General features: G+C 39.6%; 1 protein-coding gene across 1 annotated transcript in view; it reads left to right on the top strand.

Moving 5' to 3' along the window:
- PLCXD3 (phosphatidylinositol specific phospholipase C X domain containing 3) overlaps nucleotides 1-22,467 on the top strand; it is a 175,817-nt gene extending 153,350 nt beyond the window's left edge. The window contains exon 3 of the mRNA XM_059417057.1: nucleotides 15,813-22,467. Within this exon, the coding sequence (XP_059273040.1) occupies nucleotides 15,813-15,966 (154 nt within the window). The 3' untranslated portion in view covers nucleotides 15,967-22,467. The remainder of the gene's footprint in view (nucleotides 1-15,812) is intronic.
- Nucleotides 22,468-22,779: the final 312 nt, after the last annotated feature.

The raw sequence follows: 22,779 nt of genomic DNA, 5'->3' as shown, positions 1-22,779 counted from the left end.
CAGCTCCTGCATCCTTTATATCTTCCTTGGCAGCAGAAAGGAGATTCCCTGAGTCAAACTGGGAGAAGAATGTGTAAGGTAGCAAGCTTGTGTTGACTTGTCTAGAAGCAGAGCTCCTTCCTTTTCACTAATATCTTCCTTCTTTCTTCAGAAGAAGCTGTTAATTCCAGGAGAAAGGTGATGGTGTGAAGATCTTGGAAGCATTAAAAGAGAAATAGTCAAAATAACCTTTGACCATAATAAGAGAACAATAGTACCCAGAACCGGGGTGGGAATACTCTGCTATACTCTAAACCCAGTTTAAAAATTGCATTATTTTCATGTACCTCTTCTGGAGGAAGTATCGACAAAGTGGAGTGTTCAGAAGAGATTGACAAATACAATAAGAATGTTCCAAACTAAATTATATAAGGGAAAAAAATGGGATACTTCAGATGGAGAAGGGGAGGTACAGATGGAGGGGCCGGAGAGTCCAAGTTATTTTCAAATATTTAAATGAATGTCATGTGGAAGAGAAATAGAATTGTTCTGGATGAACCTAAGAAAGACTCGTGGGTGGTCAGAAAGAACCTTCCAATAGGGGGAGTCATCCAAAGAGGTCTGACTCAGGAGGCTGTGAGAATTTCAAGTGCCTGAAACATATGGCAGAGGTGAGCCCTTGAAAATGAGGCTGTAGTGCAATAATTCCAGAATAGTGTTCTACAGAACATTAGATCCACTCGGTGTCCATTAGCGGTTTATAGGAAGAAATAAAAAGGGTGTGTGTGGGTGTGTATGTGTGCGCGCGCACGCATGCAAGTGTCTCTGTAGTTGTGGGACTTAGGTCAAATAAGTTTGAAAGCAGGGAAATAAATTTTTAGCTTATTTCAGTAACATCTCATTGTTTTTAATATGATAATATACCTAATATGCTACCATGTGTCCTGTGAACATCAAAGAGGTTTCAACATTACCTCTATGTATTTGACCAAGGGAATATTCATTTGTCTTAAGAGTATCTTCCAATATCTCAGGATGTGTCATCCCATGGAACTTAGTTTAAAAAACATTTTTATAGACAATGTGGTCACTGTTTATAAATGTCTTAAGGATATTTTCAAATCTGATACCCTCTGTCATTTTTCTAAGTGTGGCAAGGAGAAAATATGCAAGGAAGAGGGAGAATGTATTAACAAATTACATACATATATGGTACTTATGGCTCAGCAATATTTTTTGTTATGTTAAGTTTCTAGGAATTTTCTGTATTGTCAAAGAATCTTAAAACGGACAATTTAAATTGTCAGGTAACATGATTGCCCAAAGATACGAAACAGACAACACAATAGAAAACACTCTTCTTGGTCAAACTGACATGAAATTTTACACTCTTTTGGTGCTGTTAAAATACTCCAACGGGTGCCCGTGTGGCTCAGTTGGTTAAGCCTCTGACTCTTGATTTTGGCTCAAGCTCCTTCTAGGGCTCCCCACGCTGTAGGGAATCTGTTTGAAGATTCTCTCCCTCTATCCCCCCACCCCTAACTCTTGCCTGTGCACTCACGTTCTTGCTCTCTCTCTCAAATAAGTAATTTTTTTTTAAAAGACTCTGGCTTTGTAAGACCACTGTCAGGAGGGAATTATAGAATTAATAGCACAATGGATATTATCCTCTTGCAGAACAGATGACATATTCCTCTTCATCTTGCACCTGCAGCTGTCCCTGATTAAGGAGAAAAGGCCAAAGAAATCACCTCTGATAATTATGCATGATTACATGGACCCACAGACACATGAACACATTAGCACCTGGGATATTCTGATCAAATTAAATTCCGTGTGTGTTCATTCTACCCATTAGCATTTTCTCTAAGGAAAGTGAAATTTCTGAATTTGGCCTTTTTTTTTTTTTTTATTGAACATTTGATTTGGATGCTCTAACCACATTCATCTTTGAAAGAATGTGTCAGGGGCACACCTGGGTGGCTCAGTTGCTAAGCATCTGTCTTCAGCTCAGGTCATGATTCCAGGGTTCTGGGATCGAGCCCCACATCGGGCTCAGCTGGAAGCCTGCTTCTCTCTCTCACACTCCCCCTGCCTGTGTTCCCTCTCTCACTGTGTCTCTATCAAATAAATAAAAATCTTAAAAAAAAAAAGAAAGAAAGAAAGAATGTGTCAGGGACGGGGAGTTGCACAAAGTACTATACACAGAAGACAGTGATGATGTAATAAATAGCCCCACCCAGCTTCTGCTGAGCAATTTGGATTGGAAAAGTCTTCTATTAGAGTGACCATGATAAACATTTTCTTAGAAGCAGGTTTAGATTTTCTGAGCCTGATATATTATTCATAGCATAATGGCATCCAGAAGAAACTTCTAACAGATGATTAAAGTAAGACTATGTGGTAACTGTTTCTAAGTAGTCTGATTTTGGTGGCCTTTCTGCTTTGCCAGAGGAAGTAGGGGTACACCTGTGAGTCTGTACTTGCATGGCCCTAAGCATAAATGCAGTTTTCCTGGGGTGATCGCCCCCCTCCCTATCTCCAAAAAAAAAAAAAAAATCCAATTAAACCAGCCTAAGACCTACACCACTTGCATTTTGGAAAAAGAAATGTAGTTTTAACCTCCATCTCATTAAGGTTGCCAAAGGCCACTCTTAATTCCTACTCGGGTTGAAAGAGAAAGTCTACTGATCACAGAATTTCTTGCCATCTAAGCTGGAGACTTGTAGTTTGGATTTCCCAAGAAATACACTCTGAGATGCTGAAATTTGTATGCAGAAATTTTGTTCTGGGGCTCCCCTGGGATCCATGCCTATAGAAGAGTGAAAGAAACAGGATTAGGCAGAGGGAGAAGCAAGGTTGTTCTCAACAAAGACCTCAGCCAAGCCCATAGAATCTCTGGAGCTGGGATGAACATTCAGAATTGTCCCACTTCGAGGCAAGTACCTCTATATACTCCTCCCCAAAGATTACTCATTGGATTCAAGTTATCCCCAGAGAGCGTGTGTCACCTTGAGTGAGGTGGCTTTCTTTGCCTGAGGGCAGCTCTTGGACAGAAACTCAGCTGAGAGCTGATAGCCAACAACACTCAGAGTGTCTGGGAGAAGGAGTGCCCTCAATCTGTAGGGGGGGGGGGGGATCTGGCACTCTTCACAACAGTCATACATTTATATAGAGAGTAATTTTTATACATAGAGAATACATTTTACATAGAGTAATTTTTTCAGTTCCCTTGCCTTAAAGTAGCCTAAAACTAGGAAAAATGAAAAAAAAATAAGCTAACATTTATTAATTGTCTGTTATGTACTGGGCACTTTAAGCATTAACACTAAAAATGGAGTAGCAGCGGGGTGCCTGGGTGGCTCAGTGGTTTAAAGCCTCTGCTTTCAGCTCAGGTCATGATCCCAGGGTCCTGGGATGGAGCCCCACATCGGGTTTTCCACTCAGTGGAAAGCCTGCTTCCCCCACTACCCTGCCCCCTGCCTGCCTCTCTGCCTACCTGTGATCTCTGTCTGTCAAATAAATAAAATCTTTTTAAAAAAATGGAGTAGCAGCTAACATGTTCGGAATTATCATCTCTCACGTATTATGTTAAATTTGATGTGCATGTTATTCCATTTAATCTTCACATTTGTTTCCTTTTTAAAATTTTGTTTTATGAGCGAGGAAACTAAAGCTAGAAGAGATTGATTTGTCTGAAGTAACACAAGTACAAATGAGAGTGCAGGTGTGAATTCAGAGTCCGCTCCAACATCTTCACTCTTCACTTCTAGGCTGTAGCACCTCTCCGTGTCCTGTTGTTTCACCTTATTCCTGCAAAACCACTATGAGGCATGTACCATTATGATCCTCCCCTGACACTGAAGAAACTTCACGTCGGGGAGGTTACCTAACCTTTCTTGAGGTCACACTTGATCAGTAAATCCAATAGAGCTCTGAATCTAAAGCTTTTGCTCTTCCTACTGCCCCTGTATCGATTGTAGGCAGTCCATTAAAACCCGATAAATACTCACTTAACTCATGAGTCCTTAGAGAGTAGTTTTTATTTGGCCTCATGAATTTATAAGAGTCTATGGAATGTTTCCATTGGAATTAGAGTGTATGTCAAGAAGAGGCCAGCAGCTACTTCATGAGGCCAAAAGAAGCTTCACGGACATCTCCGTTTGTTTCCACGCAAGGCTATTTAAGGCAATTCCGCGATTTCTATCTGTAGCAGTCCAGGTAATTCCAGAATGAGTTCTATAATTAAGGCAATGACCATGTCCGGTCCATCCCTGTGTCTGTCCCTACCACTGTCACATGGTAAGTACTCGGTAAGCGTTTATGGACGGTAGGAGGGAATCTGTGAGGGTGATGGAGATCAGTGGTTCCCAGGATTTCACCTTGAAGTAGCTTTTACCACATTTTCCCCTCACAGAGCCCATCTCCTTTAATAAATGTATATTTGATAAGTAAGAATTCAGCTCCCCATTGCTAAAATTAAATGCATGCAGAATTCCACTAGAACTTCCAATAAACAATAGGTACTCAATACTAAAACTGAATTCATAAAATGATCCTGCCAGCAGTGAAGAAAAGGGTCATCTCAGTTAACTCATGCCACCACAGTTCATGGGTGACTGATTTCTGTCGAGGCTTACATTATAGCCTCCGATATCGCTAGTCCAGGACCTCCCCCCCCCAAGTCGGCAATCCTTGATCAATCCAAGGGATCAACCTGGAGAGTCCTTGAGGTGTATGATCCAAGCAAAAACAGAAATGTCAAATTTACTTTCAGTGCAAGTTCAACTGCAGCTCTTTCTTAGCAAACGGAAATCTTTCCGAAGAGCAGAAAGGCAAGGCAGATGCCCGCAGATAAAAAACTGTCCTGAATACAGCAAATTGCTGCTGAGCTCTGAGTACCACATTCCCCGAACATTGCTCTGGGTGAGAGGCTACAGGTGTGTAAGAACAGACCAAAGCGAGAACACTTGACCCCACACAGAAGTGTTCATCATCTCGAGACTCTACCCTTGAAGGGAAAACAAGTCCTGTGCCTCCTAGCCATCTCAATCTCAATAAACGTAACGTCTTTGTGTTTAGAATTTGCAGTGCTTTCTTTCTTGTTTCCTCCCTTAGAAAATTTGCAGTTAGGGGCGCCTGGGTGGCTCAGTGGGTTAAGCCACTGCCTTCAGCTCAGGTCATGATCTCAGGGTCCTGGGATCGAGTCCCACATCGGGTTCTCTGCTCAGCAGAGAGCCTGCTTCCTCCTCTCTCTCTCTCTCTGCCTGCCTCTCTCCTACAGGTGATCTTTCTCTGTCAAATAAATAATTCTTTAAAAAAAGAAAGAATGAAAGAATGAAAGAAAATTCGCAGTTAGGAGAGTCCCTGCTCAGCGGGAGGCTGACCTGCTCACCTTGAAGGCTCCTGGCAGGGTTGTGGCTTTCTGCTGGAGCATTGGCTGGGAGCATATGATGAGCCTGCAGACACAGTGCATTTTAGGAACTCTAAACACCATTCTTCTTGTAGTGGCTATGATCTTATTTTAATTGAAAATGGGTTTTTAACGGATTTCTTCCACACCACAATAAAAACGGCTCCCGTTGCCAGCATTGAAGGAAACGAATGGTGTCTTTTGCTTTGATTTGACTGCATTGCTCTTTGCTAAACAAACAAAAATAAACTAAACAACCTGCCTGGCATGGGAAGGAGAGGAAATAGCTTTCGCGTATTGCTGAGGACTTGGCATGTGTCCCTTTGAAAACTTAAAGCAGCAAGCGAGGGTGATGAGGAAGGTTGGTCAGTCTTCTGCGCAAGATTCCCTGTACGATCCAGGGCCTCTTGTGTCCTTCTTCTGCGGCTCCCAGAACATGTCTGCCTTCGTGGCTGTGCCAAGCAGCTTAGAAACAACCCCAGACCTTGCATTTAAATAGCACCCTTGTCTGTATCATCACTTTGTATGGGGGTGTGTCTACCTCCGAGTGCTATTATTCCTAATTAGGGAAAATGGGGACACAGAGGGTTTGCACAGTTCATACAAAATTATAAATAAAACACATTATTATCATTGAAGTTTGTATGTTTTCTTGTTACTTGTTTGCTCATTCATGTATTTTTAAATAAATCTTTTTCCCTTCCTAGACTGCATGGACCAAGAGAGCAAGGGCTGTGTCTGGTTCTTAGCCTGACTGTGCCCTCAGCACACAGAACAAGATACAGCCTGTGAGATGTGCTTTATAAATATCTGTTGAACATATGACTTTCTCGAGCTACAAATGGGGTTTAAGCAGAGGATCTGGGGAAATCAAAGAGAGAGGGAATTCTTCCTTTCATGCCACAGAGGGAAAAATTCAGAGCAGCTATGTGTATAGTCGTGCCTTTAATTATTTTCTGTTTTACACCCAACAGTTGCAGCAATTTCATTTTGAAGGTACATAGTGCGGCTTATAGGAAGATGTGGGAAGGCTTTAATCTCCTATGTAGGGAAAGTTAGGCTCTCTAAAATCTCTTGAGTTGTTTGTGAGGGAGTTTCACAGATAATTCATATGACTTCATTCTTTCTCTGTGCTCAATTTTAGGGGAAAAGGATTTTTTTCAAAAATGAGCTATTTTCATCAGACGTAAATCAGATATGCTGCTTCCTGAACAGAAACAGGTTTAGCAAAAAATGATAAGCCTTGTGTTTTCAGAAGTTATGAATTATGAGATAGCCCGTGTGCCTGCCTGAGGATATTTTGATATTTTTAAACCCTTTTAGGGTTTAAACCTACAGATGCCAAGGCCCTGCCTTTTATCCCCTAATACTCTGGTGAATCAATGCCAGCCTTTTGGGCAAGGGCTTCTTTGTCTTTTGTCTTTCTCTTCCTTGCATTTTTCAAGTGAACTCTCTAAGCTTTGGAAATGACCAGAGTGACAGGAAGTCACATATTAAAATATGTCAGACTTGCTTTTAATTGGTTGGTCCTGGGTGACTTAGGCACTCAGGGAGAGACAGACCTGTGATCATAATTTTAAACTTTGCTGATCGACAAATATCCATTTCCCAGGAGCGGCTGGGCCTGGGACAGGCGGTAACAAGGCTCTGACGTTTTCATTTGTAATCTTTATCCCCAAGGGCATCAGAGAGTTGTGTAAAAATTAACAAACTGAATTTGGAGATTCTACTTCATTCAGGGAAAGCAACATGTCATTGTTTAAATGAAATACATTCAATTAAATACACTGAAAGATGCAAGTGTTTTATTATCATTCATTCGTAACTGCAAAAAACATGGTTTGGAGAGGTTAAAGAAGTAGCACACATAAAATACATTTGTGGTGAAAGTATTATGTTTCTATATACAAACTTGAATATAACTTCAACATGGATCCCTAATAAATTTAAATCTAATTAAATGATAGATAATTATAATTAATAATTAAAACTAATACAAAATTGAGAGTAAAAAAATCTGATTAAGTTTAATTCTGGTAAACTTTATTTATTTTTTTAAAGAGTTTATTTATTTGACAGACAGAGATCACAAATAGGCAGAGAGGCAGGCAGAGAGAAGAAGCAGGCTCCCTGCTGAGCAGAGAGCCCAATGTGGGGCTCGATCCCAGGACCCTGAGATCATGACCTGAGCTGAAGGCAGAGGCTTTAACCCACTGAACCACCCCGGCGCTCCTGGTAAACTATTCTTATGAAGATAATGGTCACTACTCTCATTATTATTACACAGACTCTCCTGACTCCCTGTGTATAACGCAGGGAAAGCCATTTTACAAAATGATTGGTCAAGTCAATTAAGAAAAAAAAAGACACTACTTTCATTTGACAAAAGCAGTGAATTCACAAACTAAAATCTTAGGCAGTAGCCACAGTGAGAAAAACCGGGCAGTCTTTTCACGAATTACGTTACTGTGTATATCTCTATTCTAAAAGTAATGCAGAGGCACGTGGGTGGCTCAGTCAGTTGAGGCTGAACATCCGACTCCTGATTTTGGCTCAGGTCATGACCTGATGGATTGTGGGTGGAGCCCTCAGGCAGGCTCCACGCTCAGTGGGGAGTCGCTTCTCTCCTTCCCCCTCCTCCTCTGCCTCTCCACACGCTCTGTCTCTCTCTCTCAAATAAATAAATCTTTTAAAAAAACTTTTTTTCATTAAAATCTGTTTATTTACTCAGTAAATATTTATTGGATAAACTTAGTCTATGCCAGGCACTGTGCTAAGCACTGGGAATACAGCAGTGGGAAAACAGACAGTCCTTGTCCTCAAAGTGATTGCAGTCCAGCTGGGGACAAGGATATTGACCACACGTATAAATAGAATGACAATTCTCACTAGTGTTTTGAAACAGTGACATTTAAACTATCACCTGAATGATGAATGGCTTGGCCAGTGAAGGGACATAAAAGTTAAGCCATTTTGGCCAAATAACAAGCAAACAACATTTACAAATTCCCTGAGCAAAGCGGCTGGTCGAGGTGAGCAAGACTGAGGATGTGGCTAGAATTCAGTGAGGGAAAGAGACAGAACTGGAGGAGCCACAGGAGGCCATTGTTCAAGGCCCCTAAGGCCAGTGAAGGATTTTTACCTTTGTGCTAAGAGCACAGAGAAGTGACGGCAGCCTCCTAAGTAGGAGAGGGACATGAATCAGTAAGTCAAGGTCAGCACACTGAGGGTTACTGAACTCAGCACTTTCAACTCCTAAGTCTTTTCCTTTAAATCTTTTCAAAACCAGTTCTCAAAGCCAGCACATCAGAAGACCTCTGGCTCTTCTGTCTTTCCTCTCCTGTTGTTCTTGGCGGGAGGGTTTTCTGATTCCTGCAGATGTGCCTGTTTCCCTCCTCAGAAGCCTGCAATCTGTTTGAAGATGCCTTTCCTGAAGAGAGCGCCACAGTCCAGAGAAGGGCTTTGAGGCTTCAGGTACCAGGCTCTGGTTGTGAAGCACCTGTTCTTCTGCCACCTTCATTTATTTAGCAGCTCTGATGGGAGAAGCATATCAGGTTTGCCATGACTGTGTGCCTGGAAACAAAGCCCTTCCAAGAACATCTCCCTAAGAGCCTCATCACCAGTCTTGCCCTCATTCTTTCTGTCTTTGGCTAGATTTGTGAAACTTAGAAAGACATCTCACAGGCTTGGTGTTGCTCTCAGGATTTCCTTCTACCTTCCTTCTCAAGAAACTCTGAAGACACTCTGAAGACGGGAGCAGGCAGTCACTCAAAGGATGCTCAGTACAGTCCCACTTAGAGAGAGCTGGACACTCAGCACTTTACACACACTACTTTATAATCCTTGTTATTGTGCCCATTTTTTAGGTGGTGAAACTGAGGCTTAGATTGTTAACTAACTTGCTTACAATAAATACTGGTGCTGAGACTTGAGTAGAAACAGCTTGGCTCCAGATTTGACACTAGTGCTATCATTTTATTTAAATTTTTGTTTATCTTGGGGTGCCTGGGTAGCTCAGTGGGTTAAAGCCTCTGCCTTCTGCTCGGGTCATAGTCTCAGGGTCTTGGGATCGAGCCCCATATCGGGCTCTCTGCTCAGCAGGGAGCCTGCTTTCTCCTCTCTCTCTCTGCCTACTTGTGATGTCTGTCTGTCAAATAAGTAAAGAAAATCTTTTTAAAAAATTAAAAAAAATAAATTTTTGTTTATCTTGAAATGATTCTCCTGGTTGTCAGGGTGTTCTTGTGAGTAAACAGTCTACATCTACACTATAAATCTAGCATCTGTTGAAAAAGAGAGATTAAGAAAAAGTGTGACATTTATAAGACAACCTTACAGTGTATAGTCCTATCTTTCTGTACCATAAATACTAAAATATTAATATGCAGATTCAAAGGAAATTTAAGAATCTCTTCAGAAAATATAACATCACTATGAAATATTTTCCTTCAAAATATTAATGAACATTACTCAAATTTCTACCAGCAACTTATTGGCTGAATGGTGGAAGTAATATGAACGAATGAATGAATGAATAATGTTAGGATCTCATAACAGTCTGAGAACAATCTAAGAACTTTCAAAGGGAGACAATGGGTTCTTTCTTTGAATGTGACAAGAATACAAGATTCAGTGTCATTAGTTGGTAGACTTTGTATGAAATTAATAGATTGTTTCTTGCATGGGAAAAATCAAAGAACTCTTCTTTAACTGGACAAAATTAATGACAAATTTTTAAGTGCATACAGAGTGAAACTGAGACTCCACAGGCTGTCAAAAGAGGTTCTTTACAATTTGGTCAAACACCTTCCTGTCCCTTCCTTGCAGGTAAGCAATACAGGTGTCCCCCAACATCCCCACACCTCCATGGCCCCTACTCTCTGGTCACCTTGTTTTTCTTAATCTTATCATCTTTCATGCCCATATGCTTCTTCCTAAATCACTTTATGTAGATCTGATTGACATATAAAAAGCTGTGCATATTAATGTATACAAATCGATGAGTTTAGGGATAAATAAATACCCATGAAAACATCACCATCAAGGCCACAAACATATCTATTACCTCCCAAAGTTTGCTTCTGCTCCCTTTGTTTTTGTTATTACTTTTGTATGTGTGTGTAGAAAAGAACACCTAAAATAGGACCTACCCTCTTAGCAAATTTTAGTATACAGTACAGATGAGGACATTATGCTAAATGAAATAAGCCAGACAGGGAAAGACAAATAATGGATCATCTCACTTACATATGGAAATGAAAATAGTCAAACTCATAGAAGCAGAGGGTAGAATAGTGGTTGTTAAGAGCTGGGGAGAAGGAAGAGGGATGGGAAGACTTAGAATTAAATGGTACAAAGTTTCAATTATGCAAGAGAAGTAAATTCTCGAGATCTACTGGACAGCCCCTACGCTTTTGCATATACTGTTCCCTTTTCTTAAATGCCTTCCTTCTTTATGTCATAAGTCATGGCCAAGTTCAGATGTCACCTGTTTTGTGATTTATTCCCTAAATTGTTCCTAAACTTCTCCTAAGTGACATAAATTATGTCATCTCACATGCTCCCACAGATGCCTATGCCCATGAACATTGTACCGTATTGTATTATTACAGATGGTTCACAGCCATTCTGCTTGATAGACTTTGTGATACCTGAGACCAAGATTTCCAGTTCAACATTTAGATTCAACAAATGCGTTGTTTACCTTTTGGGTTTCAGGGATCGTGGTAGGTTCAGAGGATATATTGGCGACTGTAATATGATTTTTGTTCTTGGAAAAGTGTGCAGGCACTGACAGAAATAGGCAAGGAAATGGGTCCAGTCAATGTTGTGTGCAATTCACAGTCACAGAACCATGCTTCAGGAGTATAAATCACAAGGAAAAGAAAGGATTCTTCACCCAGACTTGGATGGAAGGGATCAAGATAACGGCTGAGCCAAACCTTGGAGGACAAGTAGAAATTAGTCAGACCAAGAAAGGTACTGAAGAAGAAATGGTATTTCATTGAAAGAGAAGGCCTGAAAAAATACTGAGGCATGAAACCACAGCATGTGGTTAGGGCAAAATACAAGTGTCTCAGTATTGCTGGAGAACAAGTTAGCATGTGGGAAGTAGTAACAAATGAGGTGGAGAGGGATCAGTGTGGTAGATGGTGAGAGGGAGGTAGGGACAGATTCATCTACACTGCTGAAGAGCTGGGTAGATCTTAAAGGGGAGAGAAGACTTTGGGGTTGTGTTTGTAGAGGAATAAAGAACTCAGATGAAAAAGCAATTGTCTTGACTGGAATGTAGACAAAGCACAAAAAGGAGAGTGTGGGTAAGGCTATGGCAACATTTCTCCCAGAGAGAAGAAGATGAACTCCAGAATGGCTCTAGGGAGCCGCAAGTACAACACCATCCTCCACAGGTGTTCAATACATCTTTGTTGAATGAATGAATGAATTAATTAATTAATTAAAAAGTTAAAATTTAACTGGCTTATACCATGGAAATTGTTACATCAAGACAGTATTTTATTACCACAAGAGTAAGTTTTTCAATTATTCAAGACTAAATATAATCAAAACTTGTCAATTAGCTATAAAGTTGTCAATATCAATATGGCACCCCAAGTGCCAAAGCTTGGTTCTTGGGAGGGCAAATTAAAAAACTTTTTCTTATGTATAAAATGCAGTTATATAAACAATATATCAGCAGAAACACAGTCCATCTGTGGTGTACCATGAAGCAGGAGGAAGAGCAGAAAAAATATTTTTAAAGGCTCCGTTGCAGGGGAAGTAATGAAAATGGGTTAAAAAATGGTACTCTGAAAAATTATTACAACTTCAGTAGTATCAGCGAATTTTAATCCAGGATATTGACTCTTTTTGTTCAACTTAATTCTACTTAAGACCATCTGAGTATTCAAGATTCAACCTGGCATTATTGCTTGCTTTGTCTTTGGTATCCTACTGACTTGAGGAAAATATATCTGAAAAGAAAAATAGAAATATTCCCATGACTCAGAGAAATGGCATTTTAAATGTAAAACTCATTTTTCACCTGAGACCCACAGGTCATTCCAAAATGGTGTCTTGTCGATCCTCAGAGCTATCTATTTTACAGGGAAATGGAACAGAGCACTCTTATGTTCTCCTAACATCACCCTATGGGGTTGATAATTAGTTGCTCTAAATTCAGGCCCAGGACTTTTAATCTTAGAGCAGTAGATTGCATCAGAGAAGCTATTTCTGAGGTGGTCATGGTTCTAAATTGGGAATTGTTTGCTCTTGGAGCGTCTTGTGACCTCAAGGAATCTGGTGAACCCTCTGTTCAGTTAAGGTCAATGCAGAGTCAACACTGGCCTCAGTGTCATCCTATCCATGAGATCTCCTAACCTCCCACCCCTTCTTCCCAGGAAATGCCCAATTCTGATGCTTTGTCCATAGAGGGTCTGCCTTTTCTAAAATGCCAAGGTGACACTGAATTTACAACACAGAGATATCTGCTCGGGCAAGTCCAGAAGAAAAATCTGAGTGGCTGCACACACATTGCCACCGCATCTGTCTTTCTAATGAATCTGAATACACTCATGTCTGTGCTCAGGGATCCAGATTTTTCACTGTAAGGTAGAATTATCTTCTGAAACTGTTGCCATGAAGACCCAATCTTTCCACCTGCCAGTCTATTCTCTGAAGGCATTGGGCCTTTTAGATCCATGTTATACTCTTTTAAAAGCAATTGGATCATCCTCTATTTGTGCCTAATGGGAAAATGTATATGCTGAAAAACGTGGATCAGAATTTTATAAGGGATGACCCACTAGATTAATGTAGCCCAAGACAGCTGAGTCAGTTTTGCCTGGATGGCTTGAGTTTGCTTTGACTAGATTTGCTTTCTGAGATCTGGAGAAAGGCACATGTAGGATATCACACACTTTACCTTCACAAACCAAAAAGGACACGGCTGCCTTTTTCTGCTGATTCTCGTGATAATTACATGCTCCTGATTTTCCTTCTCCTTCTGTGCCTACTTCTCTTTTTCTTTTCTTGAATCAGGTTTCCCACCCAATACTTACATGCTGCTGATCTTCACGTTTTCTCTTTTACTTCTATAAAATCAGGTAATCTTATCTGCTCTTCTAGCTCTAACTATGCTATGTGATGACTCTTGACAGCTTTGTGTCCTGAATATCAGATCTGTACTTATCCACCAATGGAGATGTCAATTCATGTGTCCCAAAGTCACCTCAATATCTCAGACCAAACTTAGCACATCACTGGAGAGCCTTCCCTCCTGTCTTTCCAAGACTAGCGAATGATGTCCACCTGCCAGAACACTGCTAGAGTCCACACTTCCATCCAGAGCCCCTTTCTCCCTCTCCATCTCCATCCCACCCACACTAACCAAACATCATTTTATCGCCTCAAGTCTTTTCAAGCATCTCTGTTGCTGCTGGTGCAACATAAGCCACCACTGTCTCTGGTCTGGATGGCTTTGACAGGTCCCTAACCATTACTCCTGCCCCTACTACAGTTCTGTCCCATTCATCGGCTCACCCTGAAGCCAAGCCACTCTCTCCAAGCCATGAATCTAACCATAGGATTTCCCTAGTTAACTGCTGACGGTTCTACACTTTGAAAGCCCTCTTTCCTCTGGTTCTTATCTCTTATCTCTCCAACTTAAGACTTCCTTAAATGTTATGACAGACCTACTGTGAGATTCCTACCCACCACCTCATTCTCTCTCCATTCTCCGCTCTCTTCTTTCTTCCCCATCTTACCCAAGCCTTCAGAGTCTACATCAATTTCCTCACACTTTGTTATCTCACTGTCAGCTCTCAGGGCTGCTTGTTTATCCATTTCCCATGTAAAACCTCCCTTCCTGACACTTGGAGTCAGAGTAGATGTCACTTCCGTGTGCTTCAGAGGACACTGCACAGCGGTAATAACATCACCTGTGCCTCCCTAACCACAGGCCCTGCTCATGGGCATGCACCATACTGTCAATAGTGAAGAAATGGCATTTCCTACACATAAAATGCACTGCCTCATCGTCCATCACCCCTTCGCACCTTGACTTGGCTACTCTTCCTGGTCTTTAACCTTCACGAGCAGGCTTCTGGAAAGTTTTCCCTCACAGCTCAGGCCAAACTCAGTGACTCTCCTTTATGCTTTCATGGTCATGAGTCATTTTTTTTTTTAAGATTTATTTATTTTTTTTTTAATAAATTTTTTATTTTTTATAAAAAAAAAAAAGATTTATTTATTTATCTTAGAGAGAAAGAGTGAGCACACACAGGAGGGGCAAAGGGAGAGGGAGACAGAAAATCTCAAGAAGGCTTAACACTCAGTTCAGAGTCCAACACAGAGCTCGATCTCACAACCCCGAGATCATGACTTGAGCTGAAACCAAGAGTTGGATGGTTAACCGACTGAGCCACATAGGCTCCCCTGTAATGAGTCCTCTTTTATTATGAAGATCAGCTTGTACTACTCTTTCCCACAAGATCTTCCAAAGCCTCCCTGTTTCACTCAGAGTAACCCTCAAAGCCCTTAAAATGGTCTACAGTGCAACATAAGCCACCTGCAGGATCTGCCCTCTTGGTTCACCTTTTACTACTCTCCCCTTCCTTTTTCCAAGTAGGCATGCTACCCCCTAAGGGCCATGGTGGTAACTGAAATGCTTTCCCTAGATATTCACATGACTCATTCCCTCGTCTCCTTTAACTTTTGAGCAAATGTCCCCTTATCAATGAAGCCTACTAACTCACCCCATTTTCAGTTGTAATCTATACCACCCCTCTCTACCTGCACACTCCTAACCCGTTTTGTCCTCATTTTTATAACACTTATTCCCTCTTAGAAAATGATACCATTTATTTATGATTATTACTTACTATTTGTCCTTCTCTGTCCTGATTGTATTATGTTAAAATTTTTTTCTTTATCCACTTGCCCACCACCAAATCATGCACTCTTTGGCTGCAGGGGGTTTTGCTGTTTTGTCTATTTACAGTACCTAGCTTATTTCCTGAAAATAGCCAGCTTGTAATAAATGTTGGTTAATTACATGTATTCGTCTCTGATCTTACCACCCCAAAGCTTTGCAGGGTTGGGAGTCACAGCATGCCAAACTAGAATGTGAATGCAAGAGTGTCATTTTCTTTGTGGAAAAGCTAGACTGTAAACTCTCACACATCTGAGATCTCCAAAGATGAAAAGTCCAATATGGGCCACTATGGTGAATGTTTCTCCTGCAGAGTCCCTTTACCTTCAGAGGTTAAATATTTACCATTGTCCATTTGGCTTTTTTCTCCTATTCTGTGTCTAGAATTGGGGCAATTATTGTGATGTGTTTGAAACCAAAGGAAAGCCTGGGTATCTTAAGCTTGAAAAGTAGTATCTTACCTTCTGTGACTTCTCTTTTTCTTTCCTTTCTCAGAGCTCTTCCTGCCATGATGCAGTGGGTCCGCACTCAGAAGCCAGGAGAGAGTGGCATCAATATTGTCACTGCTGATTTTGTAGAACTTGGTGACTTCATCAGCACCGTCATAAAGCTCAACTATGTCTTTGATGAGGGAGAAGCCAACACTTGATAGTACGGTTTGGAGTATCCACGAGTAAGATAGAGAAGACTCATTGTATTAGGCATATTATCTATAAACACTCTGATCTTCCTATTCCACTGGGTCTCTGAGGGGATTAGGCTGGTAGTGGGTGGGAAAAGGGGGAAACCATTTCTTCAGTGATTATTATCATACTGCATTACTATAAATATTTCATTTCCCATTTGATGAGCAAAATCTGCTTCTAGTGTAAGGGATAAAAAAAGACCTGTGAATTTTGCTTTTCAGAATTAGTCTTTGCAACGTATAACTCATGAGTATTTACTTGATTGCATTTCTGATTTCAGCCTAGGACTCCTACACTGATTCCTCTTACTGAACCTTTTCACTCCCTCTCTCGCTCGCTCTTTTTAATCAGATGCTGTATGGGACTCAAAACAATTGATTGCCCAACGTAATATGTATTACATTGTTGTACTGAAATTTGTTTTTGTGAAACTAGGTATAATATAATATCCTGTAGTCATCTGCAGTTAGTCAATCATTGCTAACTTTTGGCCATAGAAAATATGCATCAAGTCAGTTTCCCTGCATCAGTAATATTGGAGGACATAATCAGTAATTTTTGTGTTATATGAAAATAACAGTGTTTCACAGTATTTCTATTTAAGGCAGCTATAAATATGGTGTAAAAATTTTTTGAAAGAACAATTAGTGCCAACTCTGTAATGAAAGATGGAGGGGGGAGAAGGATGCCATTTTAATTCAGGAATCCTTTAAATAATATCGCCCTGCAAATGCTCAATAAATGAAAAATTATGATAAATATGTTAAGATCAGGAAACTCTGAAAAGAACTCTTACAAAAATCTCCTCTAACAATTCTCTTGATTAAAAAAAAGGTAGAAAAGGAAGAAGAAATAAATGAAAGATTGTGCACACTTTCCTACGAAATTGGGATCTCCAAACATGTAATTCTAAATCCCAGATTTTGAGGAACATATTTTGAGAAGTTTTGATTCAGATTTTTACTTGAAGTTGAGGAAAGAGGAAAGATGGAAGGAAGAAGTAGAGTAATTTTTGAAACTATGTCCCTAAATTCTGAAAGATTCATGAAATGTCTTTAGGAGATTTTTAAATACACATGATCTGGGCAGCTGCACTGAAAATTAACACTGATGCATCATTTCTGGGTTCTCTCCTACCCCAGGATTGAGACTGGGGGGAGAAGCAAAAGTTTTACAGAACCTTCCCGTGTCCCAACATTGGATAGTCTTGGTCTACAGAGAAGGAAAATGATAACAGGACTTTGAGCCTCGCTTCCTCACGGTGTCTTTGTGATATCTGACAGCTCTAAGGTAACTTTAAAAGAGCACAATAACCCTCGGCTATGTGCCTCCAGGAATATTGTAAGGCACTTCCCAAAATCTATAAATTGCTGAAATTCTTATAATTATGAATTATTTTATCTTCATGTTTATAAATAATTGCACCTCAGTAGTTCCCTGGGAAAATGCGGTCCATGCGAAGTAGGGCTATGGCGAAATAAAAGCATGCCCGCAGTTTTTAATTAATTTAAACCCAGGACATACGGTTTAATCTCTTAGACCTAGACAAGGGGTTTGATTATGTCCAGATTATACATAATCAAGAGCTGGTTATGAGATTGTAAATACGCTTTGTCTAAAAATAGTGCTTATTAGCAGCTGCAGGGTAGTAAGAGAAACTGATCACACTGAAGAGAGTACTTCTACAGAGTGTGTAGGTCCGCTCAGTAGACCTCAGTAGACCTCAGCATAGTATGCGCATACACGGAACAGTTCCACATTCCAGTTGTGGGTCTATGTCTCGCTTCCCACAGTACGCAGTGTCCACCCACTCCTGCCAGTGGACAGCTACAAAAGCACACACACACACACACACACAGAGACATGGGCAGACACAGCCACAGTGCTGTTCAAGCAAAGACATGGATAATATTAAATAATTTAATTTTGAGACTGAAACCCTTAACAAGGTATGAAAAGAGTGATAAGACCTTTGAAAGGAGAGCGGCTGACCATATTCAAATATTTTTGTAGAGCTATCCTAGCTTGGGACTTAATTATTCACAAATACAGTTTTCTTCCCACCTTCCCTCCTCCTGCAGTTTATTGTCTTTTTAGCTGTTCACCTGCTCTTAATGTGCAATTGAATATGAATCATCTTTAAAGGACTATGGATTCGTGAAATGTTCATCCTGTAAATTTGCTTTGTGAGCAGATTTTCTCTCTGACAATTCATTTTTCATCCCTCAGGAGGCTCTTTAGCCAAGCACACTTGCAATGACACAAGGATTTAACTTATGTATATAACAGAAAAAAAATTTCTCAACCTATTAATGAAGAATGAATAAAATATAGAGGTAACTATGTTGTATTTTCTTGAACTTAGATGCTTTCTTACAATGTTTGCTTAGAGTTAGCTTTGTCATATTTGTCATTTGGGTGCTGGAAAAAACAAACATGCTGAAGCTTTAGACGAACTGTGCAGTTTTTAACTGGAGAAAGCTTTTTACTGCTCTTAATGATATGCACACAGAAACCTTGTTTGACAAAAGGTACTTTCAAGTCAATGCTATGGTTTCCACGTGGACATACAGTCCCTATGTAGCAGGCACCCAGAGTAAATGGACTTGCCTTAATTTCTAAAGAAGGGAACAGGTAGAAGTGAATTATGAGTCCTCCAGCTAGAGGGAGAGTCACCAGGAGGGAGTCCTTGGAAAGCGGAATGGAGAGAAGGCTGCTTTGGCTGTCTCCTGTCCATTGGCCCTGCCTTGGAGCACACTTAAGGAGCAGGCTGTGGGCCTTAAATAAAAAGTGGGGGTGAGGACTAGTATTATGTAATCAGCGCTTACCCTCAGCCTATGCTCCTTTGTCTCAGCAGGGCATTGTCTTTCTAGAGAGCTAGGAGCACAAGGGCTACAAATAGACCCCAAGATAGATAGTAGGAGATACATCTTGGTGCATTTTTTTTTTTTTTTTTTTTTTTGCTTTTTCTTGAGACTTTTGTCACAAGTCCTGCAAGGCAAAAAACAGAAACAAAATCGAACTTTTACCCAATCTGCAACAGGAAATCAAAGGAGCGAGTGGGATGAGGGAAAATATGCAAAGAATATAATTTTTTTTTTTTTTGGCTTGCTTTCTTGTCTGTAATTTTGAAGGACCAAAATGGTGAACACTCCTGCCATTATCATGTATGTCTCCCTTATTACTACACAATCATATGAGTGCAGAGAATGAGGAGGCATCTTTTAAAAGCCTTAGGATATTCTATATGATGACCTCAATATTCACTTTCAGCCATACTGGGAAAACTCACTTTTCGTGGAGCGCCACCTAACAGTGAATGTACTAGAGCATGAAGTGTTTGGCATGTATGTGCCTATATGTGTACACACATGCAGACACACACACACACACGAGATGCACATCTCACACACACATTATTCAAGTTAAAACTGCATTCTCTAATCACTCAACTTGATTCTCTTGCCATTTTAACTCTCAAAATCGATATTCACTACATTAATGGACATAAACATAATTCAGATATTTAAATATTTAAAAGGAGAAGGAAATCACTAGAAAACCAGTGAAAAATGAGACCGTCATAAATAAGAAATGCCTCGCAGTAATAGTCTAAATACATTGTCGATTGTACTTCAAGATGGAGAATTGAAGATGGACTTGAATATAAATTACAAACAAACACTCATCTTTACTTAAAGCTGTTTTTAGTTCTTTGAGGTCCTGACATGTTTTAGCCAGTTACCTGTTCGGGTTATCAGTCCAGACTGGGAAGTTGGAAGTCTCAGGAAATGCATGTTCTTATGAGTTTCCAGTTCTATAATTTTACAGATCCAATGACACAGTCTCCTGACCTTTGGTGACTCATCCAAATGAGAGCTCCATGGGTAGAGTGCTTGAGTTTTGAATTGCTAACAGAAAATAATGCAAGGTGTCCCTCAGGATATGCTAAGCAAGGTTTTTAAAAGTATCTGATTTTACAGCACTTTAGTCTTTTCAACTAGATTTCAGTGACACACTGGTGTAAATGCTATATTTGCCATAACTTCTTGGCGGCTCCTGTGTTACATACAGTTTTAAATAATGCTCTAAATTGTTTGTTTTCCTGACATCAATAAAATGTTCTGTAGAATTTGTAAAATGTATTGATTGAGTCTGTTGAAAATTGTGCGGTTTTTATTTCATTTGTGATACTATTTCATAGGTATTAGTTCTAAATGTATATTTGTATGAGTCAAAAGTATGTGCTTGTTTGTGGTTTGTGTGTTAATATATCGTATCTTATAAAAAATCAAACTTATCCTAAAGAAAAAGGGCACGTTATGACCAGCCTTAATTCATTGCCATTTTTTGTTGTTGTAATTTGGGATTAAAATTCTTAAAGAAAAATTATGTTTTTGTTTAAAATGTCCTTTTTTTAAAAAAAAAATCATATGAGGACTGTGCTTTAGAAATTATCTGAATTCCCCCAAGCAAACAGTTAAGCTTCTGGAACACCTGAAGCCTCTCCAAAGTTTCCAATGTCAATCATTTATGAACTTCATTATCGTGCAGAAACATAGATTCATGTTTCTTTCCATCAGCAACAGAACCAGTGCACTTCAAAAGCTATTCTTCCAAACATGGAACCACTCTTCTTTTTAGGATAAATTTTCCATGGAAAATGGTTTCTTCAAACCATTCATTTTTTTAAAGATTGGATCTTCTCACTTAAGATGAACTGCCTAGGCTCTGTGAGAGTCACTAAGACCCATCAACATTAGGTGGTTCCAACATGGTTCCCTTCTCAAAACACAGGCATACGATATCCTTTTAAACCTTTGCTATCTGCCTACATGTAGTCTAGCAATAGAAAATGCATGACTAATTCAAAGACCTGCATGAGTTGTCATGCTCAAAGCAAAAATGTTGTCATCTTTCTTGAGCCTGGGCTCTGGGTGTGGAATATTAATCAATCTTATTTTCTCTTCTTTTTCTATCCTCAGTTATTTCTATTCCATATTTAGGCTTTCTAGATAAAACACAGAGCACCCAGTGAAACTCAAATTTCAGTTAAACAATATATTTTAGTATAAGAATTTCCAAAACATTCCATGAGACATACTAAAAACTTTTTCATTGTCTATCTAAAGTTCACATTTAACTGGATGTGTCCTGTATTTTTTTCCCTGACAATCCTATCCATCTTGCCTCTCTCTTTTCAGTTGGGCTACCTACAAAGGGTGAGATCCTACCTCCTTCTAAACCCTTACATTAATGTATCTCATGGAAATCTATATCCTAATACCCTTCATGAAGGAAAATGTTGGTCCATAGTAAGTTCCATGACCAAAGGACCAATTCAAATAGAGACAGCATAATTGAGCAAGCAAGTGCCTCTATAATATTAATGCTACCACATTCAAAATTTCCCTTTACCATCTTGTTGCAAGATCTAGAGTCACCCCCATTAATCCCTTAAGCAACACTCCCCAGCAACTGGGACACCCCAAAACACACTACACATTAAATATGTCCCTGGAAACTGATAGCACCTTCCAAGTCAATATGAGGACCTCTTTTAAAATTCAATTTCTTCTTCATTTGGAGAGGTAACAAATTAATCCATTTCTCCCCTTATTAACCTCCTAGCATAAATTACTTTTATCAGTTTAGAACTGATCATCTATGGAATTATAGAAAATTTGACTAGAAAAAAAAAACTTCTTTTGATTACTGAAAAAAGAGAGGAAAAGAGTCTGGGATATAAATGCAGCCTCATCAGTGTCTCCTTAGGAGACGGAGTTGGAGCTGGGCAGGGAATAGGATATGGTTGCTGACAATGAACCAGTACCTGCCAGGGAGATTTGCCAAAGCAAATTATAACAACCAGCATTTTTTTTTTTTTTGAAGGAACTGAAAACTCAAAACACCCAGGGTAAGAACAATGAGATCTAAGTCCAGTTTCTAGAACAGTCTGCAGAGAATAGAATTATGTTAGAATCCCTAAAATAGAGTTTTCAAAAAACTGTTGTCTCCAACAGTGAATCCTTGACCTGGTCAGAATGTGGATGGAGTTTTGGAACACTTTTGGAACCTACCTCCTCTCCTGAAATTCCTGTAAGTGACAAGAAAATCTCCAAATTCCCTAATATAACATTTTCATCTCATGGTCCCTGCTTGCACACCTTCGTATTGATTTGCTTCATTTCTAAAGGATGGGAGTTTGCAGAGCTGGTGACATTTCTTTCACTAGATACCAGAAAATCACCAGAGGGAGACAGATCTGTGCCTTCTCTTTTTAGGATCTGGTCATTGATACTTTAATAAATGTGGTGTAAAGAAAATACATGCCTACCACTGTTCTGTTTAGCAAATGTGAAATTTTTGGATAAGATTGTTGTTCTTAATGTTAAAAAAAAAGTTTCTTTGTATCCAGTGAAATGCCTAATAAAGTCCTGGTACCAGTTATCTTTATTTTTTTATTTCATATTCATCATTGCTTCATTATAAGTCCAAAAGTAGATCTCTTAAATAGAACATGACTCAGAGCATGAGAAAATATAATTATTTTTTAAAAATATGAATCATCATATAAGGATTTCATCTGTGAAAGCATATATTCTCCACCAATAAAGCAACACCATGAATACTTCCATTACATCAAAGTTAGTTATGTTCAAAGTCTGATGATCTTAGCTTCTGATATTACCTCAAAGAAGACCATATCAATATAGCCATATTACATTAGTTTGGTGTTATTATTATAAAATGCCATCTTAGGTTAAAAGTCTAGG

This window comes from Mustela nigripes, chromosome 12, assembly GCF_022355385.1.
Source record: "Mustela nigripes isolate SB6536 chromosome 12, MUSNIG.SB6536, whole genome shotgun sequence".
NCBI classification, from domain to species: Eukaryota; Metazoa; Chordata; class Mammalia; order Carnivora; family Mustelidae; genus Mustela; species Mustela nigripes.
Note: the sequence above shows the minus strand (reverse complement) of the source record. Positions and strands in the feature narration are given on the sequence as shown.